The sequence below is a fragment of the Taeniopygia guttata genome, chromosome 33 (assembly GCF_048771995.1).
Source record: "Taeniopygia guttata chromosome 33, bTaeGut7.mat, whole genome shotgun sequence".
Taxonomy (NCBI): domain Eukaryota; kingdom Metazoa; phylum Chordata; class Aves; order Passeriformes; family Estrildidae; genus Taeniopygia; species Taeniopygia guttata.
This window is the reverse complement of record NC_133058.1, coordinates 1,456,194-1,477,751: the sequence shown is the minus strand read 5'-3', so window position 1 is coordinate 1,477,751 and position 21,558 is coordinate 1,456,194. Positions and strand designations below refer to the sequence as shown.

The 21,558-nt window shown below is 52.8% G+C and overlaps 1 protein-coding gene across 1 annotated transcript in view; it reads right to left on the bottom strand.

The window, feature by feature from the left end:
* LOC121468593 (histone-lysine N-methyltransferase 2B) overlaps window positions 1-21,558 on the bottom strand; it is a 43,554-nt gene that overhangs the window by 20,748 nt on the left and 1,248 nt on the right. Inside the window, exons 2-8 of the mRNA XM_072920704.1 lie at window positions 18,266-18,348; window positions 16,036-16,125; window positions 12,310-12,456; window positions 9,386-9,456; window positions 6,911-6,993; window positions 4,939-5,033; window positions 2,167-2,304 (exon numbers count right to left, since the gene is read on the bottom strand). Of these exons, the coding sequence (XP_072776805.1) occupies window positions 2,167-2,304; window positions 4,939-5,033; window positions 6,911-6,993; window positions 9,386-9,453 (384 nt within the window). The 5' untranslated portion in view covers window positions 9,454-9,456; window positions 12,310-12,456; window positions 16,036-16,125; window positions 18,266-18,348. The remainder of the gene's footprint in view (window positions 1-2,166; window positions 2,305-4,938; window positions 5,034-6,910; window positions 6,994-9,385; window positions 9,457-12,309; window positions 12,457-16,035; window positions 16,126-18,265; window positions 18,349-21,558) is intronic.

Below are 21,558 nucleotides of genomic sequence, written 5' to 3'. Positions count from 1 at the left end.
TGGACGTTCCGGAGAGTTCTGAACCAAAAAAACCGTCCCAAAAACCCCAATTTTCCCCCAAATCCCACCCACAATTTCCCAAATTTTCCCAGAATTTCCCAAAATTTCCCAAAATCCCCGGATTTCGCCCCAAAATCCGCACCATCTGTCGGCCACAGATGACAACCACGAGGACGTTCCGGAGGGTTCTTGAACCCCCAAAAATCCCAAAAAACCCCCAAAACCACCCCAAAAAAACCCCAAAAATCTCAAAAAACCCTAAAATTTCCCAAATTTTCCCAAAATCCCCCAAAATCCCCCGAATTCGCCCCAAAATTGTCCCAAAATTGGCACCATCTACCGGCCGCGGATGATGACCACATGGACGTTCCGGAGGGTTCTGAACCCCCAAAAACCCCCAAAATAACCCCGAAAAATCCCCAAAAAACCCCAAAAAAACCCCCAAAAAAACCCAAAAAAACCCAAAAAAACCCCCAAAAATCCCCCAAAATTTCCCAAAATTTCCAAAAATCCCCTGAAATCACCCCAAAATTGCCCAAAATCCCCCCAAAATCCGCACCTTCCATCATCTGCGGGCAATGGTCGTGTGGACGTTCCGGAGGGTTCTGAACCCCCAAAATTGCCAAAAATCCCCCCAAAATCACCCCGAAAAATCCCAAAAAAACCCAAAAAACCCCCAAATTCCCCCAAATTGCCCAAAATCTTTGGATTTCGCCCCAAAAGCCGCACCATCTGCCGGCCGCGGGCCACGGCCGCGTGGACGTTCCGGAGGGTTCTGAACCCTCAAAAACCTCCCCCAAAACCTTAAATTCCCCCCAATTTCCCCCCAAAAACCCCAAAATTTTACAAAATTTCCCCAAAATTTTCCAAAATCCCCCAAAATCTCCCCAAAATCCCCAAAAATCCCCCAAAATTCTCCCCAAAATCGGGACCATTTGCAACCCATGGGTGACGACCGTGTGGACGTTCCGGAGGGTTCTGAACCCCCAAAAACTGTCCCAAAAAACCCCAAATCTCACCCAAAATCACCCCAAAAAAACCCCAAAAAACCCCAAAAACACCCTAAAATTTCCCAAAATTTCCAAAAATCCCCCGAAATCACCCCAAAATTGCCCAAAATCCCACCCAAAATCCGCACCGTCTACTGGCCGTGGATGACGACCACATGGATGTTCTGGAGGGTTCTTGAACCCCCAAAAATCCCAAATTTCCCCCAAAATCCCCCTCAAAATTTCCCAAATTCCCCAAAATTTCCCAAAATCCCCCGAACTCGCCCCAAAAAAACCAAAAATCCCCCAAAATTCTCCCAAAATCGGGACCATTTGCAATCCGTGGATGACGACCACATGGACATTTTGGAGGGTTCTGAACCCCCAAAAACCCCCCAAAAACCCCAAAAAATTTCCCAAAATTTCCACAAATTGCCCAAATTTTCCCAAAATCCCCGGATTTCGCCCCAAAATCCGCACCATCTGCCGCCTGCGGATGACGACCATGTGGACATTCCAGAAAGTTCTGAACCCCCAAAAACCCCCTAAAAACCCCAAATCTTTCCCAAAATCACCCCCAAAATCACCCCCAAAATCACCCCCAAAATTTCCCAAAATTGCCCAAAATCCCCGGAATTGGCCCCAAAACACGCACCATCTGCCGGCCGCGGATGACGACCACATGGACGTTCCGGAGGGTTCTTGAACCCCCAAAAATCCCAATTTTTCCCCAAAATCCCCCCCAAAAACACCAAAATTTCCCCAAATTTCCCAAAAATTTCCCAAAATCCCCGGATTTCACCCCAAAATCCGCACCATCTACCGGCCGCGAGGACATTCCGGAGAGTTCTGAACCCCCAAAAACCCCCCAAAATAACCCCCAAAAATCCCAAAAAAACCCCCAAAGACACCCTAAAATCCCCCAAAATTTCCCAAAATTTTCCCAAATTTTCCCAAAATCCCCGGAATTCGCCCCAAAATCCCCCAAAATTCCCCCAAAATTGGGACCATTTGCAATCCGTGGATGACGACCACGTGGACATTTTGGAGGGTTCTGGACCCCCAAAATCCCCAAAAAACCCCCAAAATCATCCCCAAAAATCACAAAAAAACCCAAAAAACCCAAAAATTTCCCCAAATTGCCCAAAATCCCCAGAATTTGCCCCAAAAGCCGCACCATCTGCCGGCCTCGGGCCACGGCCGCGTGGACGTTCCGGAGGGTTCCGTCGCCCTCCTCGAAGACTTCGGCCGACCAAAGGGCGCAGTTGACGTGGCACCACTCGTTCTGCCCCAGGTACAGCAGCCGACCCTCCTCCTGCGGGACCCCCACCCAAATTAGGGACCCCTCCCCAAATTCGGGACCCCTCCCCAAATTTGGGACCCCGCCCCCAAAAAAATCCCGTCGAAAAAAGGCAAAAAACGGCCGAAAAAAAGGCAAAAAACGGCCAAAAACCCCAAAAATTCACCATTAAAAGGGGGCTGGAATGAGCAAAATTGGGATTTTTGGACCCAAAAAACTGCCTAAAAATGCTCCCTCCTCCCTCAGGACCCCTTCCCAAATTTGAGACCCCTCCCCAAAAAAAAACCCCAAAAAAAACCCCAAAAAAATCCCACCAAAAAACCCCAAAAAATCCCCAAAAAAATCCCCCCAAAAAATCCCCCAAAAAACTCCCACCAAAAAAAGCAAAAAAACCCCAAAAAAACTACCCAAAACATCCCACCAAAAAAAGCCAAAAAACCCCCAAAAAACTACCCAAAACATCCCCCCAAAAAAAAGCCAAAAATCCCCAAAAAAATCCCAAAAAATCCCACCAAAAAAAGCCAAAAAATCGCCAAAAAAACCCCAAAATTCCAGCGTTGAAACGGGGCTGAAATGAGCAAAATTGGGATTTTTGGACCCAAAAGAACACCTAAAGATGCCAAATCGTCCTGTGGGACCCCTCCCCAAATTAGGGACCCCGACCCAAATTCGGGACCCCTCCCCAAATTTGGGACCCCGCCCCCAAAAAAATCCCGTCGAAAAAAGGCAAAAAACGGCCGAAAAAAGGCAAAAAACGGCTGAAAAAACCCAAAATTCTGGCGTTGAAATGGGGCTGGAATAACCAAAATTGCACTTTTTGTCCCCAATAAAATGCTTAAAAACACTCTGTCCTCTTGCGGGACCCCTCCCCAAATTAGGGACCCGAACCCAAAAAAGAAACCAAAAAAACCCCAAAAAAATCCCACGAAAAAAAGCCAAAAATCGCAAAAAAACCCCAAAATTTGCCCTCCCCAAGCCCCTCCCCCTTTACCTGAGCCCCTCCCCCTTTACCTGAGCCCCTCCCCCTTTAACTAAGCCCCTCCCCCACCTGTGTGACCTCACCTGAGCCCCTCCCCCTTTACCTGAGCCCCTCCCCCTTTACCTGAGCCCCTCCCCCACCTGTCCGATTTTACCTGAGCCCCTCCCCCTTTACCTGAGCCCCTCCCCCTTTACCTGAGCCCCTCCCCCTTTACCTGAGCCCCTCCCCTTTAAATAAGCCCCTCCCCTTTACCTGAGCCCCTCCCCCACCTGTGTGACCTCACCTGAGCCCCTCCCCCTTTACCTGAGCCCCTCCCCCTTTACCTGAGCCCCTCCCCCACCTGTCCGATTTTACCTGAGCCCCTCCCCCTTTACCTGAGCCCCTCCCCCTTTACCTGAGCCCCTCCCCCTTTACCTGAGCCCCTCCCCTTTAAATAAGCCCCTCCCCTTTATCTGAGCCCCTCCCCCACCTGTCTAAACTCACCTGAGCCCCTCCCCCTTTACCTGAGCCCCTCCCCCACCTGTCTGACCCCACCTGAGCCCCTCCCCCTCACCTGTGTGACCTCACCTGACCCCTCCCTAACTAAGCCCCTCCCCCTTTACCTGAGCCCCTCCCCCACTTGTGTGACCTCACCTGAGCCCCTCCCCCACCTGTGTGACCTCACCTGACCCCTCCCTTTCACCTGTGTGACCTCACCTGACCCCTCCCCCTTTACCTGAGCCCCTCCCCCTTTACCTGAACATTTACCTGAGCCCCTCCCCCTTTACCTGAGCCCCTCCCCCTTTACCTGAGCATTCACCTGAGCCCCTCCCCCTTTACCTGAGCCCCTCCCCCTTTACCTGAGCATTCACCTGAGCCCCTCCCTCACCTGTGTGACCTCACCTGAGCCCCTCCCCATTTAAATAAGCCCCTCCCCCTTTACCTGAGTATTCACCTGAGCCCCTCCCCCTTTAAATAAGCCCCTCCCCCACCTGTCTAAACTCACCTGAGCCCCTCCCCCTTTACCTGAGCCCCTCCCCCACCTGTCTGACCTCACCTGAGCCCCTCCCCCTTTACCTGAGCCCCTCCCCCTTTACCTGAGCGTTCACCTGAGCCCCTCCCCCTCACCTGTCTGACCTCACCTGAGCCCCTCCCCCTTTAAAAAAGCCCCTCCCCCTTTACCTGAGCCCCTCCCCCTTTACCTGAGCATTTACCTGAGCCCCTCCCCCTTTACCTGAGCCCCTCCCCCACCTGTGTGATCTCACCTGACCCCTCCCCCTTACTTGTGTGACCTCACCTGAGCCCCTCCCCCACCTGTCTGCCCTCACCTGAGCCCCTCCCCCTCACCTGAGCCCCTCCCCCTTTACCTGAGCCCCTCCCCCACCTGTCTGACCTCACCTGAGCCCCTCCCCCTTTACCTGAGCCCCTCCCCCTTTACCTGAGCCCCTCCCCCACCTGTCTGACCTCACCTGACCCCTCCCCCTCACCTGTCTGACCTCACCTGAGCCCCTCCCCCTTTACCTGAGCCCCTCCCCCTTTACCTGAGCCCCTCCCCCACCTGTCTGACCTCACCTGACCCCTCCCCCTCACCTGTGTGACCTCACCTGAGCCCCTCCCCCTTTACCTGAGCCCCTCCCCCTTTAAAAAGGCCCCTCCCCCACCCCACCTGTCCGGCCCCGCCCCCTGCTCACCTGGGCAGGTGCGTCCCCGCAGCGCAGGCACAGCGCGCACTGACGCTCGTCGGCCCCGCCCCCGCCCGGCACCGGCGGCTCCGCCCCCTCCTCACCTGGGCAGGTAAAAAGGGGCGGGGTCAGCCCGGGGACACGCCCACAGGTGGGCACAGGTGAGGTTAAAGTGGGCGTGGCTAAACCAGGTGTGCCCAGGTGAGTTTAAAGTGGGCACAGGTGAGCCACAGGTGTGCCCAGGTGAGTTTAAAGTGGGCGTGGCTCCACCAGGTGTGCCCAGGTGAGCTCCAGGTGTGCCCAGGTGAGTCCCAGGTGTGCCCAGGTGAGCTCCAGGTGGGCGTGGCCTGCACAGATGTGCCCAGATGAGCTCCAGGTGTGCCCAGGTGAGTTTAAAGTGGGCGTGGCCTGCCCAGGTGTGCCCAGGTGTGTTTAATGTGGGCGTGGCCTGCCCAGGTGTGCCCAGGTGAGCTCCAGGTGTGCCCAGGTGTGCAAAGGTGAGCTCCAGGTGTGCCCAGGTGAGCTCAGAGTGGGCGTGGCCCAGCCAGGTGTGCCCAGGTGAGCTCCAGGTGTGCCCAGGTGAGTTTAAAGTGGGCGTGGCCTGGTCAGGTGTGCCCAGGTGTGCCCCAGGTGTGCCCAGGTGGGTTTAAAGTGGGCGTGGCCTGGCCAGGTGTGCCCAGGTGAGCTCCAGGTGAGCTTCAGGTGAGCTCCAGGTGTGCCCAGGTGAGGTTAAAGTGGGCGTGGCCTGCACAGGTGTGCCCAGGTGAGTTTAAAGTGGGCATGGCCTGGCCAGGTGTGCCCAGGTGAGCTCCAGGTGTGCCCAGGTGAGTTTAAAGTGGGCGTGGCCTGCCCAGGTGTGCCCAGGTGAGCTCCAGGTGTGCCCAGGTGAGGTTAAAGTGGGCGTGGCCCAGCCAGGTGTGCCCAGGTGAGTTTAAAGTGGGTGTGGCCCAACCAGGTGTGCCCAGGTGAGCTCAACCAGGTGTGCCCAGGTGAGTTTAAAGTGGGCGTGGCTTGGCCAGGTGTGCCCAGGTGAGCTCCAGGTGTGCCCAGGTGAGTTTAAAGTGGGCGTGGCCTGCCCAGGTGTGCCCAGGTGAGCTCCAGGTGTGCCCAGGTGAGTTTAAAGTGGGCGTGGCTTAGCCAGGTGTGCCCAGGTGAGCTCCAGGTGAGCCCAGGTGGGTTTAAAGTGGGCGTGGCCCAGCCAGGTATGCCCAGGTGAGCTCCAAGTGTGCCCAGGTGAGGTTAAAGTGGGCGTGGCCCAACCAGGTGTGCCCAGGTGAGCTCCAGGTGTGCCCAGGTGAGTTCAAAGTGGGCGTGGCCAAGGCAGGTGTGCCCAGGTGAGCTCCAGGTGTGCCCAGGTGAGGTTAAAGTGGGTGTGGCTTGGCCAGGTGTGCCCAGGTGAGCTCCAGGTGTGCCCAGGTGTGCCCAGGTGAGCTCCAGGTGTGCCCAGGTGAGCTTAAAGTGGGTGTGGCCTGCACAGGTGTGCCCAGGTGTGCCCCAGGTGTGCCCAGGTGAGCCCAGGTGAGTTTAAAGTGGGCGTGGCCCAGCCAGGTGTGCCCAGGTGAGGTTCAAAGTGGGTGTGGCCCAACCAGGTGTGCCCAGGTGAGCTCCAGGTGTGCCCAGGTGAGTTTAAAGTGGGTGTGGCCTGGCCAGGTGTGCCCAGGTGAGCTCCAGGTGAGTCTAAAGTGGGCGTGGCCTGGCCAGGTGTGCCCAGGTGAGCCACAGGTGGGCACAGGTGTGTTTAAAGTGGGCGTGGCCTGCACAGGTGTGCCCAGGTGTGCCCAGGTGAGCTCCAGGTGTGCCCAGGTGAGCTCCAGGTGTGCCCAGGTGAGTTTAAAGTGGGCGTGGCCCAACCAGGTGTGCCCAGGTGAGTTTAAAGTGGGCGTGGCCCAGCCAGGTGTGCCCAGGTGATCTCCAGGTGTGCCCAGGTGAGTTTACCTGTGAGTGGGCGTGGCCTGACCCGAGTGGGCATGGCCGTGCTCACCTGGGGAGGGCGGGGCCGGCTCCGGGCGCCACCTGGCGTAGGTGTGGTCACTGGAGGGCGGCTCCACCGGGAGGGGCGGGGCCCTGCGGGGGGAGGGGCGTGGTCAGCACCCCAAAATTCACACCTGGGTACCCCAAAATTCACCCAAAATTCACCCAAAATTCCACCCCAAAATCCACCCAAAATTCACACCTGGCAACCCCCAAAATTCACCTAAAATCCCCCAAAATCCACCCAAAATCCACCTGGGACCCCCCAAATCCACCTGAGACTCCCAAAATCCACCCAAAATCCACCCAAAATTCACCCAAAATTTACCTGGGCACCCCAAAATCCACCCAAAATCCACCCAAAATTCACCAAGGATGACCCAAAATCCACCTGGGACCCCCAAAATCCACCAAAATCCACCCAAAATCCACGTGGGACCCCCCAAAATCCACCCAAAATCCACCCGGGACCCCCAAAATCCACCCAAAATCCACCCAAAATTCACCCAAATCCACCCAAGATTCATCTGGGACCCCCAAAATCCACCCGGGACCCCCAAAATCCACCTGGGACCCCCAAAATCCACCTGGGACCCCCCAAAATCCACCCAAAATCCCCCAAAATCCACCCAAAATCCACCTGGGACACCCCAAATTCAACCCAAAATCCACCTGGGACCCCCAAAATCCACCCGGGACCCCCCAAAATCCACCTGGGATGCCCCAAAATCCACTTGGGACCCCCCAAAATCCACCCAAAATCCACCCGGGACCCCCCAAAATACACCTGGGCACCCCAAAATCCACCCAAAAATCCGCCTGGGACCCCCTAAAATTCAACTGGGACCCCCCAAAATTCACCTGGGACACCATAAAATCCACCCAAAATCCACCTGGGACCCCCCAAATCCACCCGGGACCCCCCAAAATCCACCCTAAATCCACCCTAAATCCACCCGGGACCCCCCAAATTTCACCCAAAATCCACCTGGGACCCCCCAAAATCCACCCAAAATCCACCTGGGACCCCCAAAATCCACCTGGGACCACCCAAAATCCACCCAAAATCCACCTGGGACCACCCAAAATCCACCCAAAATCCGCCTGTGACCCCCAAAATTTACCTGGGACCCCCCAAAATCCACCCGGGACCCCCCAAAATTCCACCCCAAATTCACCCAAAATCCACCTGGGACCCCCCAAAATTCACCTGGGACCCCCAAAAATCCACCCAAAATCCACCCGAGACCACCCAAAATCCACCCGGGACCCCCCAAAATCCCCCAAAATTCACCCAAAATCCACCCAGGAACCCCTAAAATTCACCCAAAATCCACCCGGGACCCCCCAAAATTCATCCAAAATCCCCCCGGGAGCCCCCAAAATCCACCCAAAATCCACCTGACACCCCCCAAATCCACCCAAAATTCACCTGGGACCCCCCAAAATCCACCCAAAATCCACCTGGGACCCCCCAAAATCCACCCAAAATTCACCCGGGACCCCCCAAAATCCACCTGGGACCCCCCAAAATCCACCCAAAATTCACCTGGGACCACCCAAAATCCAACTGGGACCCCCAAAATCCACCCAAAATTCACCCAAGATCCCCAAAATACATCCAAAATCCACCTGGGACCCCCCAAAATCCACCCAAAATTCACCTGGGACCACCCAAAATCCACCCAAAATCCACCCAAAATCCACCCAAAATCCACCTGGGACCCCCCAAAATCCACCCAAAATCCACCCAAAATCCACCTGGGACTCCCCAAAATCCACCCAAAATTCGCCTGGGACACCCAAAATCCACCCAAAATTCACCTTGGACCCCCCAAAATCCACCCGGGACCCGCCAAAATTCACCCAAAATTCACCCAAGATCCCCAAAATCCACCCGGGACCCCCCAAAATCCACCCAAAATCCACCCAAAATTCACATGGGACCCTCAAAATCCACCCAAAATCCACCCAAAATCCACCCAAAATCCACCTGGGACCCTCAAAATCCACCCAAAATCCACCCAAAATTCACCCGAGACACCCCAAAATCCACCCAAAATCAATCTGGGACCCCCAAAATCCACCCAAAATTCACCTCGGACACCCCAAAATCCACCCAAAATTCACCCAAAATCCGCCCAGGACCCCCCAAAATCCACCCAAAATACACCTGGGACACCCCCAAATCCACTTGGGACCCCAAAATCCACCTCAGACACCCCAAAATCCACCCAAAATTCAGCCAAAATCCACCCAAAACTCCCCAAAATCCACCCAAAATCTATCCAAAATCCACCAAAATCCACCTGGGACCCCCAAAATCCACCCAGGACCCCCCAAAATCCACCCAAAATCCACCCGGGACCCCCAAAATCCTCCTGGGACCCCCCAAAATCCACCTGGGACCCCCCAAAATCCACCCGGGACCCCCCAAAATCCACCCGGGACCCCCCAAATTGCCCCCCTCCCCCCCATCACTCACTTGGGGGTCTCGGGGGGGCTCCAAATTTTGGGGTCTCGGGCGTCGAACCAGGGGAAGGCCCCGCCCATCAGCTGGGGGGTGAGGGTGGGGGTGAGGGTGGGGCAGCCCCTCCCCCACCCCAAAATTTCATCCCCCACCCCCATTTTAGGGGGGCTCCACCCCCTTCAAAGACCCTCCCCCCCAATTTTTGCCCCTCCCCCTCCCCAATTTTGACCCTCCCCCATTTTTGCCCCTTCTCCATCCCCAATTCTGAGACCCCTCCCTTATTTTTTGCCCCTCCCCCCATTTTTGAGACCCCTCCCCCATTTTACCCCTCCCCTATTTTAGCCCCTCCCCCTCCCCTAATTTTGAGACTCCTCCCCACTTTTTGCCCCTCCCCCTCCCACCAATTTTTGCCCCTCCCCCTCCCCAATTTTGAGACCCCTCCTCTAATTTTTACCCCTCCCCCAAATTTTGCACCTCCCCCATTTTTCCCTCCCCCAATATTTACCCCTCCCTCTAATTTCGAGACCCCTCCCCAATTTTTGCCCCTCCTCCATCCCACACCCCTCCCCCATTATTGCCCCTCCCCAAATTTTAAACCCCTCCCCCATTTTGCTCCTCCCTTTAATCAATTTTCAGACCCCTCCCCTAATTTTTGCACCTCCCCCTCCCCCAATATTTGCTCCTCCCCCATTTTTGCCCCTCCCCCTCCCCAATTTTGAGACCCCTCCCCATTTTTGCCCCTCCCCCATCTCTGACCCCTCCCCGATTTCTCTTTTCCCCTATTATTGCCCCTCCCCCTCCCTTACTTTGAGACCCCTCCTCCAATTTTTGCCCCTTTCACCCAATTTTTGCCCCTCCCCCATTTTTACCCCTCCCCCTAATTTTGAGACCCCTCCCCTAATTTTTGCTCCGACCCCCAATTTTTGCCCCTCCCCCTTTGCCAACTTTTTGCCCCTCCCTCTCCCCAATTTTGCCCCTCCCCCCATTTTTACCCCTCCCATCAATTTTGAGACCCCTCCCCAATTTTGAGACCCCTCCCCAATTTTTGCCCCTTCCCCTGTCCAATTTTTGCCCCTCTCCCATTTGTCACCCCTCCCCCAATATTTACCCCTCCCCCCAATTTTAAAACCCCTCCCCCCATTTTTGCCCCTCCCCCTCCCAAATTTTTGCCCATTCACCCATTTTTGCCCCTCCCCCTCCCCAATTTTCAAACCCCTAACCCCAATTTTTGCTCCTCCCCCTCCCCAATTTTGAGACCCCTTCCCTAATTTTTGCCCCTCCCCCTCCCCAATTTTTGCCCCCCCCAATTATTACCCCTCCCCCATTTTTGCCCCTCCCCCTCCCTAATTTTGAGACCCCTCCCCTATTTTTTGCCCCTCCCCCATCCGTCACCCCTCCCCCCATATTTGCCCCTCCCCCATATTTGCTCCTACCCCCATATTTGCCCCTCCCCCATTTTTGCCCCTCCCCCTCCCCAATTTAGAGACCCCCTCCTAATTTTTGCCCCTCCCCCTTCCTCCAATTTTTGCTCCTCCCCCTCCCCAATTTTGAGACCCCCTCCCCTAATTTTTACCCCTCCCCCTCCCCAATTTCAAAACCCCTCCCCTAATTTTTGCCCCTCCCCCAAATTTTGAGACCCCTCCCCAATTTTTGACCCTCCCCCATTTTTTCCCCTCCCCTTCCCCAATTTTTGCCTTTTCCCCCATTTTTTCCTCTCCCGAATTTCGAGACCCCTCCCCTAATTTTTGCCCCTCCCCCTCCTCAATTTTTACCCCTCCCCCAAATTTTGAGACCCCTCCCCCATTTTTGCCCCTCCCCATCCGTCACCCCCCCCATATTTGCCCCTCCCAATTTTTCCCCTCCGCCCATTTTTGCCCCTCCCCCTCCCCATATTTGCCCCTCCCCTTCCAATTTTTGCCCCTCCCCAATTTTGCCCCTCCCCCATTATTGCCCCCCCTCCTTAATTTTGAGACCCCTCCCCTAATTTTTTTCCATTCCCCTCCCCCATTTTTGCCCCTCCCCCCATATTTGCCCCTGCCCCCATTTTTGCCCCTCCCCTCCCCAATTTTGAGACCCCTCCCCTAATTTTTGCCCCCTTTTAATTTTTACTCCTCCCCCATATTTGCCCCTCCCCCCAATTTTTGCCCCTCCCCCAATTTTGTCCCCCCCAAATTTTGAGACCCCTCCCCTAATTTTTGCCCCTCCCCCTTCCTCCAATTTTTGCCCCTCCTTCATTTTTACCCCTCCCCCTAATTTTGAGACCCCTCCCCCATATTTGCCCCTCCCCTTCCAATTTTTGCCCCTCCCCCAATTTTGCCCCTCCCCCTCCCTCAATTTTAAGACCCCTCCTCCATTTCTGCCCGTCCCCCATTTTTGCCCCTCCCCCTCCCCAATTTCGAGACCCTTCCTCCCAATTTTTGCCCCTCCCCATCCGTCACCCCTCCCCCCATATTTGCCCCTCCCCATTTTATGCCCCTCCCCCCAAATTTCAAGACCCCTCCCCCAATTTTAAGTCCCTGCCCCCCTTCCGATTTTACCTCTCCCCCTCCCTAATTTTGAGACCCCTCCCCTAATTTTTGCCCCTCCCCCTCTCCCATTTTTGCCCCTTTCCTTTTAAATTTTTTCCCCTCCCCCATTTTTGCCCCTCCCCCTCCCCCAATTTTGAGACCCCTCCCCTAGTTTTCCCCCTCCCCCTCCCTCAATTTTTCCCCTCCCCCTATATTTGCCCCTCCCCCATTTTAGCCCCTCCCCCTCCCCATTTTCCCCTCCCCCATTTTTTCCCCTCCCCCTCCCCTAATTTTTACCCCTCCCCCATTTTAGCCCCTCCCTCTAATTTCGAGACCCCCATCCCAATTTCGCCCCTCCCCCCATTTTACCCCTCCCCATTTTAGCCCCTCCCCAATTTCGAGACCCCTCCCCCATGTTTGCCCCTCCCCCACCTTTATAAACAGCTCCTGAGCATTGGGGGCGTGGCTTAAATTGGGGGCGTGGTCTGCGTTGGGGGCGTGGCCTGGCTCGGGGGCGTGGTCAGGGTGGCCCCGCCCCTTCCGGAGCAGAACCGCGGCCACGTCTCGCGAGAATTCCTCCTGGGGGAGGGACCCCAGACCCAAATTTGGGGATTTTTCCCCCAATTTTATCCCATTTCCCTCAGAATATTTTAATTTTTTTCCTCAAATTTTTTAGGATTTTTCTTCCAATTTTTTCATATTTTTCCCCTGAATTTTGCAGGTTTTTTCCCTCAAATTTTTAAGGATTTTCCCTTTCAATTTTTTTCCCATTTCCCCCCAGAATTTTTCAGATTTTTTCCCTCAAATTTTTTGGGTTTTTCCCCCCAATTTTTTCCCATTTTCCCCGGAAACTTTTGGGCTTTTCCCCTCGAATTTTTCGGTTTTTTTTCTCATTTTTTTTCGGATTTTCCCCCCAATTTTTTTTCATTTCCCCCCGAATTTTTAATTTTTTCCCCCCAATTTTTTAGGATTTTTTTCCCATTTTCCCCATAATTTTTTGGGTTTTTCCCCTTAAATTTTTTAGGATTTTCCCTCCAATTTTTTTCCCATTTCCTCCAGAATTTTTCCACTTTTTCCATCCAATTTTTTGGAATTTTCCCCCCAATTTTTTCCCATTTCCCCCAAATTTTTCCCTTTTTTCCCTCAATTTTTTTGGGATTTCTCCCCCAATTTTTCCCCATTTCCCCCAGAATTTTTTTGGATTTTTCCCTCAATTTTTGGGGGATTTCCCGCCCAATTATTTTCCCATTTCTCCTCAATTTTTTTCCCATTTTCCCCAGAATTTTTCGGGATTTTTACCCCCAGTTTTTCTCCCATTTTCCCCGGAATTTTTTGGGCATTTCCCCCCAGTTGTTTCCCATTTCCCCCCAAATTTTTGGGGTTTTTTCCCTCAAATTTTTTAAGATTCTCCCTCCAATATTTTTCCCATTTCCCCCCAATTTTTACCCCAATTCCCCCAAAATTTTTCAGGTTTTCCCCCCAATTTTTTCCCATTTCCCCAGAATTTTTGTATTTTTTTCCTCAATTTTTTGGGTATTTTCCCCCCAATTTTTCCCCATTTCCCCCTGAATTTTTCAGGTTTTTTCCCCTATTTTTTCCCCATTTCCCCCCCAAATTTTTCGGGTTTTTCCCCCCAATTTTTTTTCCCATTTCCCCCCAGAATTTTTTTTTTTTTCCCTCAATTTTTTGGGATTTTCCCCCCGATTTTTTTCTTATTTCCCCCAGAATTTTTCAATTTTTTTGCTTAATTTTTTTGGGATTTTCCCCCCAATTTTTTTCCCATTTCCCCCCCGAATTTTTCAGTTTTTTTCCCTCAAATTTTTTGGGTTTTTCCCCCCAATTTATTTTCCATTTCCCCCGGAACTTTTTGGGTTTTTCCCCCCAATTTTTTTCCTGTTTCCCCCAGAATTTTTCGGGTTTTTTCCCCCCCAATTTTTTTTCCCATTTTCCACATAATTTTTCGGGTTTTTTCCTCAATTTTGGGGGGATTTTCCCCCCAATTTTTTCCCATTTCCCCCCAAACTTTTCTTTTTTCTTTCTCAATTTTTTGGGGGTTTTCCCCCCAATTTTTTCCCATTTCCCCCGAATTTTTCCCTTTTTTCCCTCAATTTTTTTTGGATTTTCCCCCCAATGTTTTTCCCATTTCCCCCCAAATTTTCCCCTTTTTCCCCCCTCAATTTTTTTGGGATTTTCCCCCCAATTTTTTCCCATTTCTCCCAGAATTTTTTGGGGTTTTTCCCCTCAATTTTTTTTTCCCATTTCCCCAGGATTTTTCCCGTTTGTCCCTCAAATTTTTTGGGTTTTTCCCCCAAAATTTTTCCCAATTCCCCCCAAATTTTTCCCTCTTTCCCCCCAATTTTTTAGGGTATTTCCCCCCAATTTTTTCCCATTTCCCCCTCAATTTTTTGGGGTTTTCCCCCATATTTTTCCCACTTCCCCCTGAATTTTTGTTTTTTTTTTTTTTCTCAATTTTTTCAGTTTTTTCCCTCAATTTTTTGTGATTTTCCCCCCAATTTTTCCCCATTTCCCCCAAAACTTTTCAGGTTTTCTCCCCAATTTTTTTCCCATTTCCCCCCCGAATTTTTCGGGTTTTTCCCCCCAATTTTTTCCCATTTCCCCCCAAATTTTTCAGGTTTTTCCCCCCAATTTTTTCCCATTTCCCCCAGCATTTTTTAGGTTTTTTCTTTCAAATTTTTCAGGATTTTCCCCCGGTTTTTTTCTCCCATTTCCCCCAGAATTTTTTGGGTTTTTCCCCCATATTTTTCCCACTTCCCCCTGAATTTTTCTTTTTTTTTTTCCTCCATTTTTTTGGGATTTACCCCCAATATTTTTCCCATTTCCCCCCAATTTTTTTTCCCCATTTCCCCCAAAATTTTTCAGGTTTTTCCTCCTAATTTTTCCCATTTCCCCCCAATTTTTTCCCCATTTCCCCCCAAATTTTTCGGGCTTTTCCCCCCAAATTTTTCCCCATTTCCCCCAAAATTTTTCAGGTTTTTCCTCCTAATTTTTCCCATTTCCCCCCAAATTTTTCGGGGTTTTCCCCCCAATTTTTTTCCCATTTCGCCCCATATTTTTCTGTTTTTTTCCCTCAAATTTTTTGGGTTTTTCCCCCAATATTTCTCCCATTTCCCCCAATTTTTTTCCCATTTCCCCCCAAATATTTCAGGTTTTTCACCCCAATTTTTTCCCAATTCCCCCCGAATTTTTCCCTTTTTCCCCCTGAATTTTTTTGGGATTTTCCCCCCAATTTTTTCCCATTCCCCTTAGAATTTTTCGGGTTTTTTCCCTCAAATTTTTTTGGTTTTTCCCCCAATTTTTTCCCATTTTCCCCAGAAATTTTTGGGCTTTTCCCCTCGAATTTTTCTTTTTTTTTTCTCAATTTTTTTCGGATTTTCCTCCCAATTTCTTTTTTATTTCCCCCCAATTTTTTTTCCATTTCCCCCAAATTTTTCCCGTTTTTTTCCTCCCAATTTTTTCCCCATTTTCCCCAAAAATTTTCAGGTTTTTTCCCCTATTTTTTTCCAATTTCCCCCAGAATTTTTCCCTTTTTTCCCTCAAATTCTTTGAGATTTTCCCCCCAATTTTTTCCCATTTCCCTCAGAATTTTTTTTGATTTTTCCCTCAATTTTTGGGGGATTTCCCGCCCAATTTTTTTCCCATTTCCCCCAGAATTTTTTGGGTTTTTCCCCCAGTTTATCCCATTTTCTCTGGTATTTTTAAATGTTTTTTCTCAATTTTTTGGGGATTTTTCCCCCCAATTTTATTTCCCATTTCCCCAAAAAATTTTCAGGTTTTTTTCCACCAATTTTTTCCCATTTCCCTCAAAATTTTTCCCGTTTTTTTCCCCCCAATTTTTTCCCCATTTTCCCCCACATTTTTCAGGTTTTTTCCCTCCAATTTTTTCCCGCTTCCCCCGGAATTTTTTTGGGCTTTTCCCCCATTTTTCGGAATATTTTTCCCCCCAATTCTTTGGGATTTTCCCTCCAAAATTTTTCCCATTTCCCCCCAATTTTTTCCCATTTCTCCCAGAATTTTTGAATTTTTTTCCTCAAATTTTTTCGATGATTTTCCCCCCAATTTTTCCCCTCCCCCCCCCCATTTCCCACCTCCCCCCCCCCAAAATTCCCAAATTCCCCGTTTTTCCGGGAATTCTCTCACCAGGGATCCGTAGGCTCCGCCCTCGGCCAGGTGAGCGACGGCGCCGATGTCGCACGGCCCCAAATGGGTGGGGGGACCCCCGGGGGGGCACTGGGGGGACCCCAAAATTTGGGGAGGGGCTCAGGTGAGACCCCCCACCCAAAAAATGGGGGAGGGGCTCAGGTGAGACCCCAAAATTGGGGTGGGGCTCAGGTGAGACCCCAAAAAATGGGGGAGGGGCTCAGGTGAGACCCCAAAAATTGGGGGAGGGGCTTAGGTGAGACCCCCAAAAAATGGGGGAGGGGCTCAGGTGAGACCCCAAAATTGGGGGAGGGGCTCAGGTGAGACCCCAAAATTTGGGGGAGGGGCTCAGGTGAGACCCCAAAAAATGGGGGAGGGGCTCAGGTGAGACCCCCACCCCAAAAAATGGGGGGAGGGGCTCAGGTGAGACCCCAAAAATGGGGGGAGGGGCTCAGGTGAGACCCCAAAATAGGGGGAGGGGCTCAGGTGAGACCACAAAATTGGGGGAGGGGCTCAGGTGAGACCCCCACCCCAAAATTTGGGGGAGGGGCTCAGGTGAGACCCCAAAAAATGGGGGAGGGGTCAGGTGAGACCCCAAAAAATTGGGGGAAGGGCTCAGGTGAGACCCAAAAAATGGGGGGAGGGGCTCAGGTGAGACCCCAAAAATTGGGGGAGGGGCTCAGGTGAGACCCCCACCCCAAAAAATGGGGGGAGGGGCTCAGGTGAGACCCAAAAAAAATGGGGGAGGGGCTCAGGTGAGACCCCAAAAAATTGGGGGGAGGGGCTCAGGTGAGACCCCCACCCCAAAAATGGGGGAGGGGCTCAGGTGAGACCCCCCAAAAATGGGGGAGGGGCTGAGGTGAGACCCCAAAAATGGGGGAGGGGCTCAGGTGAGACCCCCAAAAAATGGGGGAGGGGCTCAGGTGAGACCCCCACCCCAAAAAATGGGGGGAGGGGCTCAGGTGAGACCCCCACCCCAAAAAATGGGGGAGGGGCTCAGGTGAGACCCCCAAAAATTGGGGGGAGGGGCTCAGGTGAGACCCCCACCCCAAAAAATGGGGGGAGGGGCTCAGGTGAGACCCCAAAAAAATGGGGGAGGGGCTCAGGTGAGACCCCCAAAAATTGGGGGAGGGGCTCAGGTGAGACCCCAAAAAATGGGGGGAGGGGATCAGGTGAGACCCCAAAAAATGGGGGAGGGGCTCAGGTGAGACCCCAAAAATTGGGGGAGGGGCTCAGGTGAGACCCCAAAAATTGGGGGGGAGGGGCTCAGGTGAGACCCCAAAAAATGGGGGGAGGGGCTCAGGTGAGACCCCCACCCCAAAAAATGGGGGAGGGGCTCAGGTGAGACCCCAAAAAATGGGGGAGGGGCTCAGGTGAGACCCCCAACCAAAAAATGGGGGGAGGGGCTCAGGTGAGACCCCCCAAAATTTGGGGGAGGGGCTCAGGTGAGACCCCCACCCAAAATTTGGGGGAGGGGCTCAGGTGAGACCCCAAAAATTGGGGGAGGGGCTCAGGTGAGACCCCCAAAATTTGGGGGAGGGGCTCAGGTGAGACCCAAAAAATGGGGGGAGGGGCTCAGGTGAGACCCAAAAAAATGGGGGAGGGGCTCAGGTGAGACCCCAAAAAATGGGGGAGGGGCTCAGGTGAGACCCCCACCCCAAAAAATGGGGGAGGGGCTCAGGTGAGACCCCCAAAAAATGGGGGAGGGGCTCAGGTGAGACCCCCACCCCAAATTTGGGGGGAGGGGCTCAGGTGAGACCCCAAAAATTGGGGCTCAGGTGAGACCCCCCAAAAAATGGGGGAAGGGCTCAGGTGAGACCCCAAAAAATGGGGGAAGGGCTCAGGTGAGACCCCAAAAATTGGGGGAGGGGCTCAGGTGAGACCCCCAAAAAATGGGGGGAGGGGCTCAGGTGAGACCCCCAAAAATTGGGGGAGGGGCTCAGGTGAGACCCAAAAATTGGGGGAGGGGCTCAGGTGAGACCCCAAAAAATGGGGGAGGGGCTCAGGTGAGACCCCAAAAAATGGGGGAGGGGCTCAGGTGAGACCCCCACCCCAAAAAATTGGGGGAGGGGCTCAGGTGAGACCCCAAAAAATGGCGGCACAGGTGACCACTCCCACCCCATTTTGGCCACGCCCACCCAAATTATGGCCACGCCCACCCCGCTGTGACCACGCCCATTTTTTCTGTGGCCACGCCCACCCCGCGAGGCTCCGCCCCTTTTTCCCTTACCTGTGCACAGGTGAGGAGGGCGGGGCCGTGGGCGGAGCTTAACAGGGCCTGGAGCACCTCCCGGAGGGCGGGGCCGGACACACCTGAGGGGGCGGGGCCAAAGGGGGCGTGGTCAATGAAGAAAGGGGCGGGGCTAAGTAAAGGGGGCGTGGCTAGACACACCTGGGGGGGATTTTTGGGGTTCTTGGGGGAATTTTGGGGTCCCTGAGGGGATTTTGGGGTTCCAGGTGAAATTTTTGGGGGATTTTGGGATCCCTGAGGGGTTTTTTGGGTTCCTGGGGGGATTTTGGGGTTCCTGAGGGGATTTTGGGGTCCCTGAGAAAAATTTTGGGGTCCCTGAGAAGATTTTTGGGGTCCCTGAGGGAATTTTGGGGCTCCTAAAGGGATTTTTGGGGTTCCTGTGGGGATTTTTGGGGTCCAGAAGAAATTTTGGGGGGAATTTTGGGGCTCCTGAGGGAATTTTGGGGTCCCTGAGAAGATTTTGGGCTCCTAAAGGGATTTTTGGGGTTCTTGGTGGAATTTTGGGGTCCCTAAGAGGGATTTTGGGGGTCCAGGAGAAATTTTAGGGGGAATTTTGGGGTCCCTGAGGGGATTTTGGGGTCCCTGGGGGAGTTTTTGGGGACCCTGGGGGAGATTTTGGGGCTCCTAAAGGGATTTTGGGGTCCCTAGGGGGGATTTTGGGGGTCCAGGTGAAATTTTGGGGGGGATTTTGGGGGTCCAGGTGAAATTTTGGGGGGAATTTTGGGGTCCAGGTGAAATTTTCGGGGGGATTTTGGGGTTCCTGAGGGAATTTTGGGGGTCCAGGAGAAATTTTGGGGGGATTTTGGGGGTCTAGGTGAAATTTTGGGGGGAATTTTGGGGTCCCTGAGGGATTTTGGGGCTCCTGAAGAGATTTTGGGGGGATTTGGGGGTCCTGAGGGGATTTTGGGGGGATTTTGGGGGTCCAGGTGAAATTTTGGGAGGGATTTTGGGGTTCCTGAGGGGATTTTGGGGGTCCAAGAAAAATTTTTGGGGGAATTTTGGGGTTCCTGAGGGGAATTTTGGGTGTCCAGGAGAAATTTTGGGGGGAATTTTGGGGTCCCTGAGGGGAATTTTGGGGTCCCTGAGGGGATTTTGGGGTCCCTGAGGGGATTTTGGGGGTCCAGGAGAAATTTTGGGGTCCCTGAGTGGATTTTTGGGGCTCCTAAAGGGATTTTTGGGGTTCCTGGGAGGGATTTTGGGGGTCCAGGAGAAATTTTGGGGGAATTTTGGGGTCCCTGAAGGAATTTTGGGGTCCCTGGGAGGATTTTGGGGTTTTTGGGGGGGATTTTGGGGGTCCAAGAAAAATTTTAGGGGGAATTTTGGGGTCCCTGAAGAAATTTTGGGATCCCTGAGGGGAATTTGGGGTTCCAGAAGAAATTTTGGGGGGAATTTTGGGGGTCCTGAGGGGATTTTGGGGGCTCCTAAAAGGATTTTTGGGGTTCTTGGTGGAATTTTGGGGTCCCTGAGGGGATTTTGGGGGTCCAGGTGAAATTTTGGGGGGATTTTGGGGGTCCAGGAGAAATTTTGGGGGAATTTTGGGGCTTTTGAGTGGATTTTGGGCGTCCAGGAGAAATTTTGGGGGGAATTTTGGGGTCCCTGGGATGGATTTTGGGGTCCCTGGGGCGGATGTTGGGGGTCCAGGAGAAATTTTGGGGGAAATTTTGGGGTCCTTGACGAGTATTTGGGGTTCTTGGTGGAATTTGGGGGTCCCTGGGAGGAAATTTTGGGCTTCTAAAGGGATTTTGGGGTTTTTGGTGGAATTTTGGGGGTTTTGGGGGGGATTTTGGGGGTCCAGGTGAAATTTTGGGGGGGATTTTGGGGGTCCAGGAGACATTTTGGGGGGATTTTGGGGGTCCAGGTGAAGATTTGGGGGGAATTTTGGGGTTCTTGGGGGAGATTTTTGGGGTTCCTGGGGATATTTTGGGGTCCCTGGGAGGGAATTTGGGGCTCCTAAAGGGATTTTTGGGTTTTTGGTGGAATTTTGGGGGGTTCTGGGAGGGATTTTGGGGATTGAAGACAAATTTTTGGGAAAATTTTGGGGTCCCTCAAGATTTTGGGGTTCCTGGGGAGGATTTTGGGGTCCCTTGGGTGGATTTTGGGGTTCTTGGTGGAATTTTGGGGTCTCTGAGGGGATTTTGGGGGTCCTGAGGGAGATTTTGGGGGTCCAAGAGAAATTTTAGGGGGAATTTTGGGGTCCCTGAGGGATTTTGGGGGTCCAGGAGAAAATTTGGGAGGGATTTTGGGGGTCCAGGAGAAATTTTGGGGGTCCCTGAGGGAATTTTGGGGTCCCTGAAGGGATTTTTGGGGTCCCTGGGGGGATTTTGGGGGTCCAGGACAAATTTTGGGGGGGATTTTGGGGGTCCAGGTGAAATTTTGGGGGGAATTTTGGGGTCCCTGAGGAGATTTTGGGGGTCCAGGAGAAATTTTGGGGGTCCAGGAGAAATTTTGGGGGGAATTTTGGGGTCCCTGGGGGGATTTTGGGGTCCCTGGGGGAATTTTGGGGTCCAGGAAAAATTTTGGGGGGATTTTGGGAGCCCAGGTGAAATTTTGGGGGGGATTTTGGGGTCCCTGAGGGGATTTTGGGGGTCCAGAAGAAATTTTGGGGGGAATTTTGGGGTCCCTGAGGGGATTTTGGGGCTCCTAAAGGGATTTTTGGGGTTCCTGAAAGAGATTTTGGGTTTCTTGGTGGAATTTTGGGGTCCCTGAGGGAATTTTTGGGTCCCTGAGAAGATTTTGGGGTTCCTGGGAGGGATTTTGGGGGTCCAGGTGAAATTTTAGGGGGAATTTTGGGGTCCTTGAGGGGACTTTGGGGGTCCAGGAGAAATTTTGGGGGGATTTTGGGGTCACTGAGGGGGATTTTGGGGGTCCCTGGGAGAGAATTTGGGGCTCCTAAAAGGATTTTTGGGGTTCTTGGTGGAATTTTGGGGTCCCTGGAGGAATTTTGGGGCTCCTGGGGGGGATTTCGGGGTCCCTGGGGGGGATTTTGGGGCTCCTAAAGGGATTTTTGGGGTTCCTGAGGGAATTTTGGGGTCCCTGAGAGGATTTTTGGGGTCCCTAAGGGGATTTTTGGGGCTCCTGAAGAGATTTTGGGGGGATTTTGGGGTCCCTGGGGGGAATTTTGGGGGTCCCGGAGAAATTTTGGGGGAAATTTTGGGGTTCCTGAAGGAATTTTGGGGTTCCTGGGGAGATTTTGGGGTTCCTGGGGAGATTTTGGGGTCCCTGAGGGGATTTTGGGGTCCCTGAGGGGATTTTGGGGTCCTTGAGGGGATTTT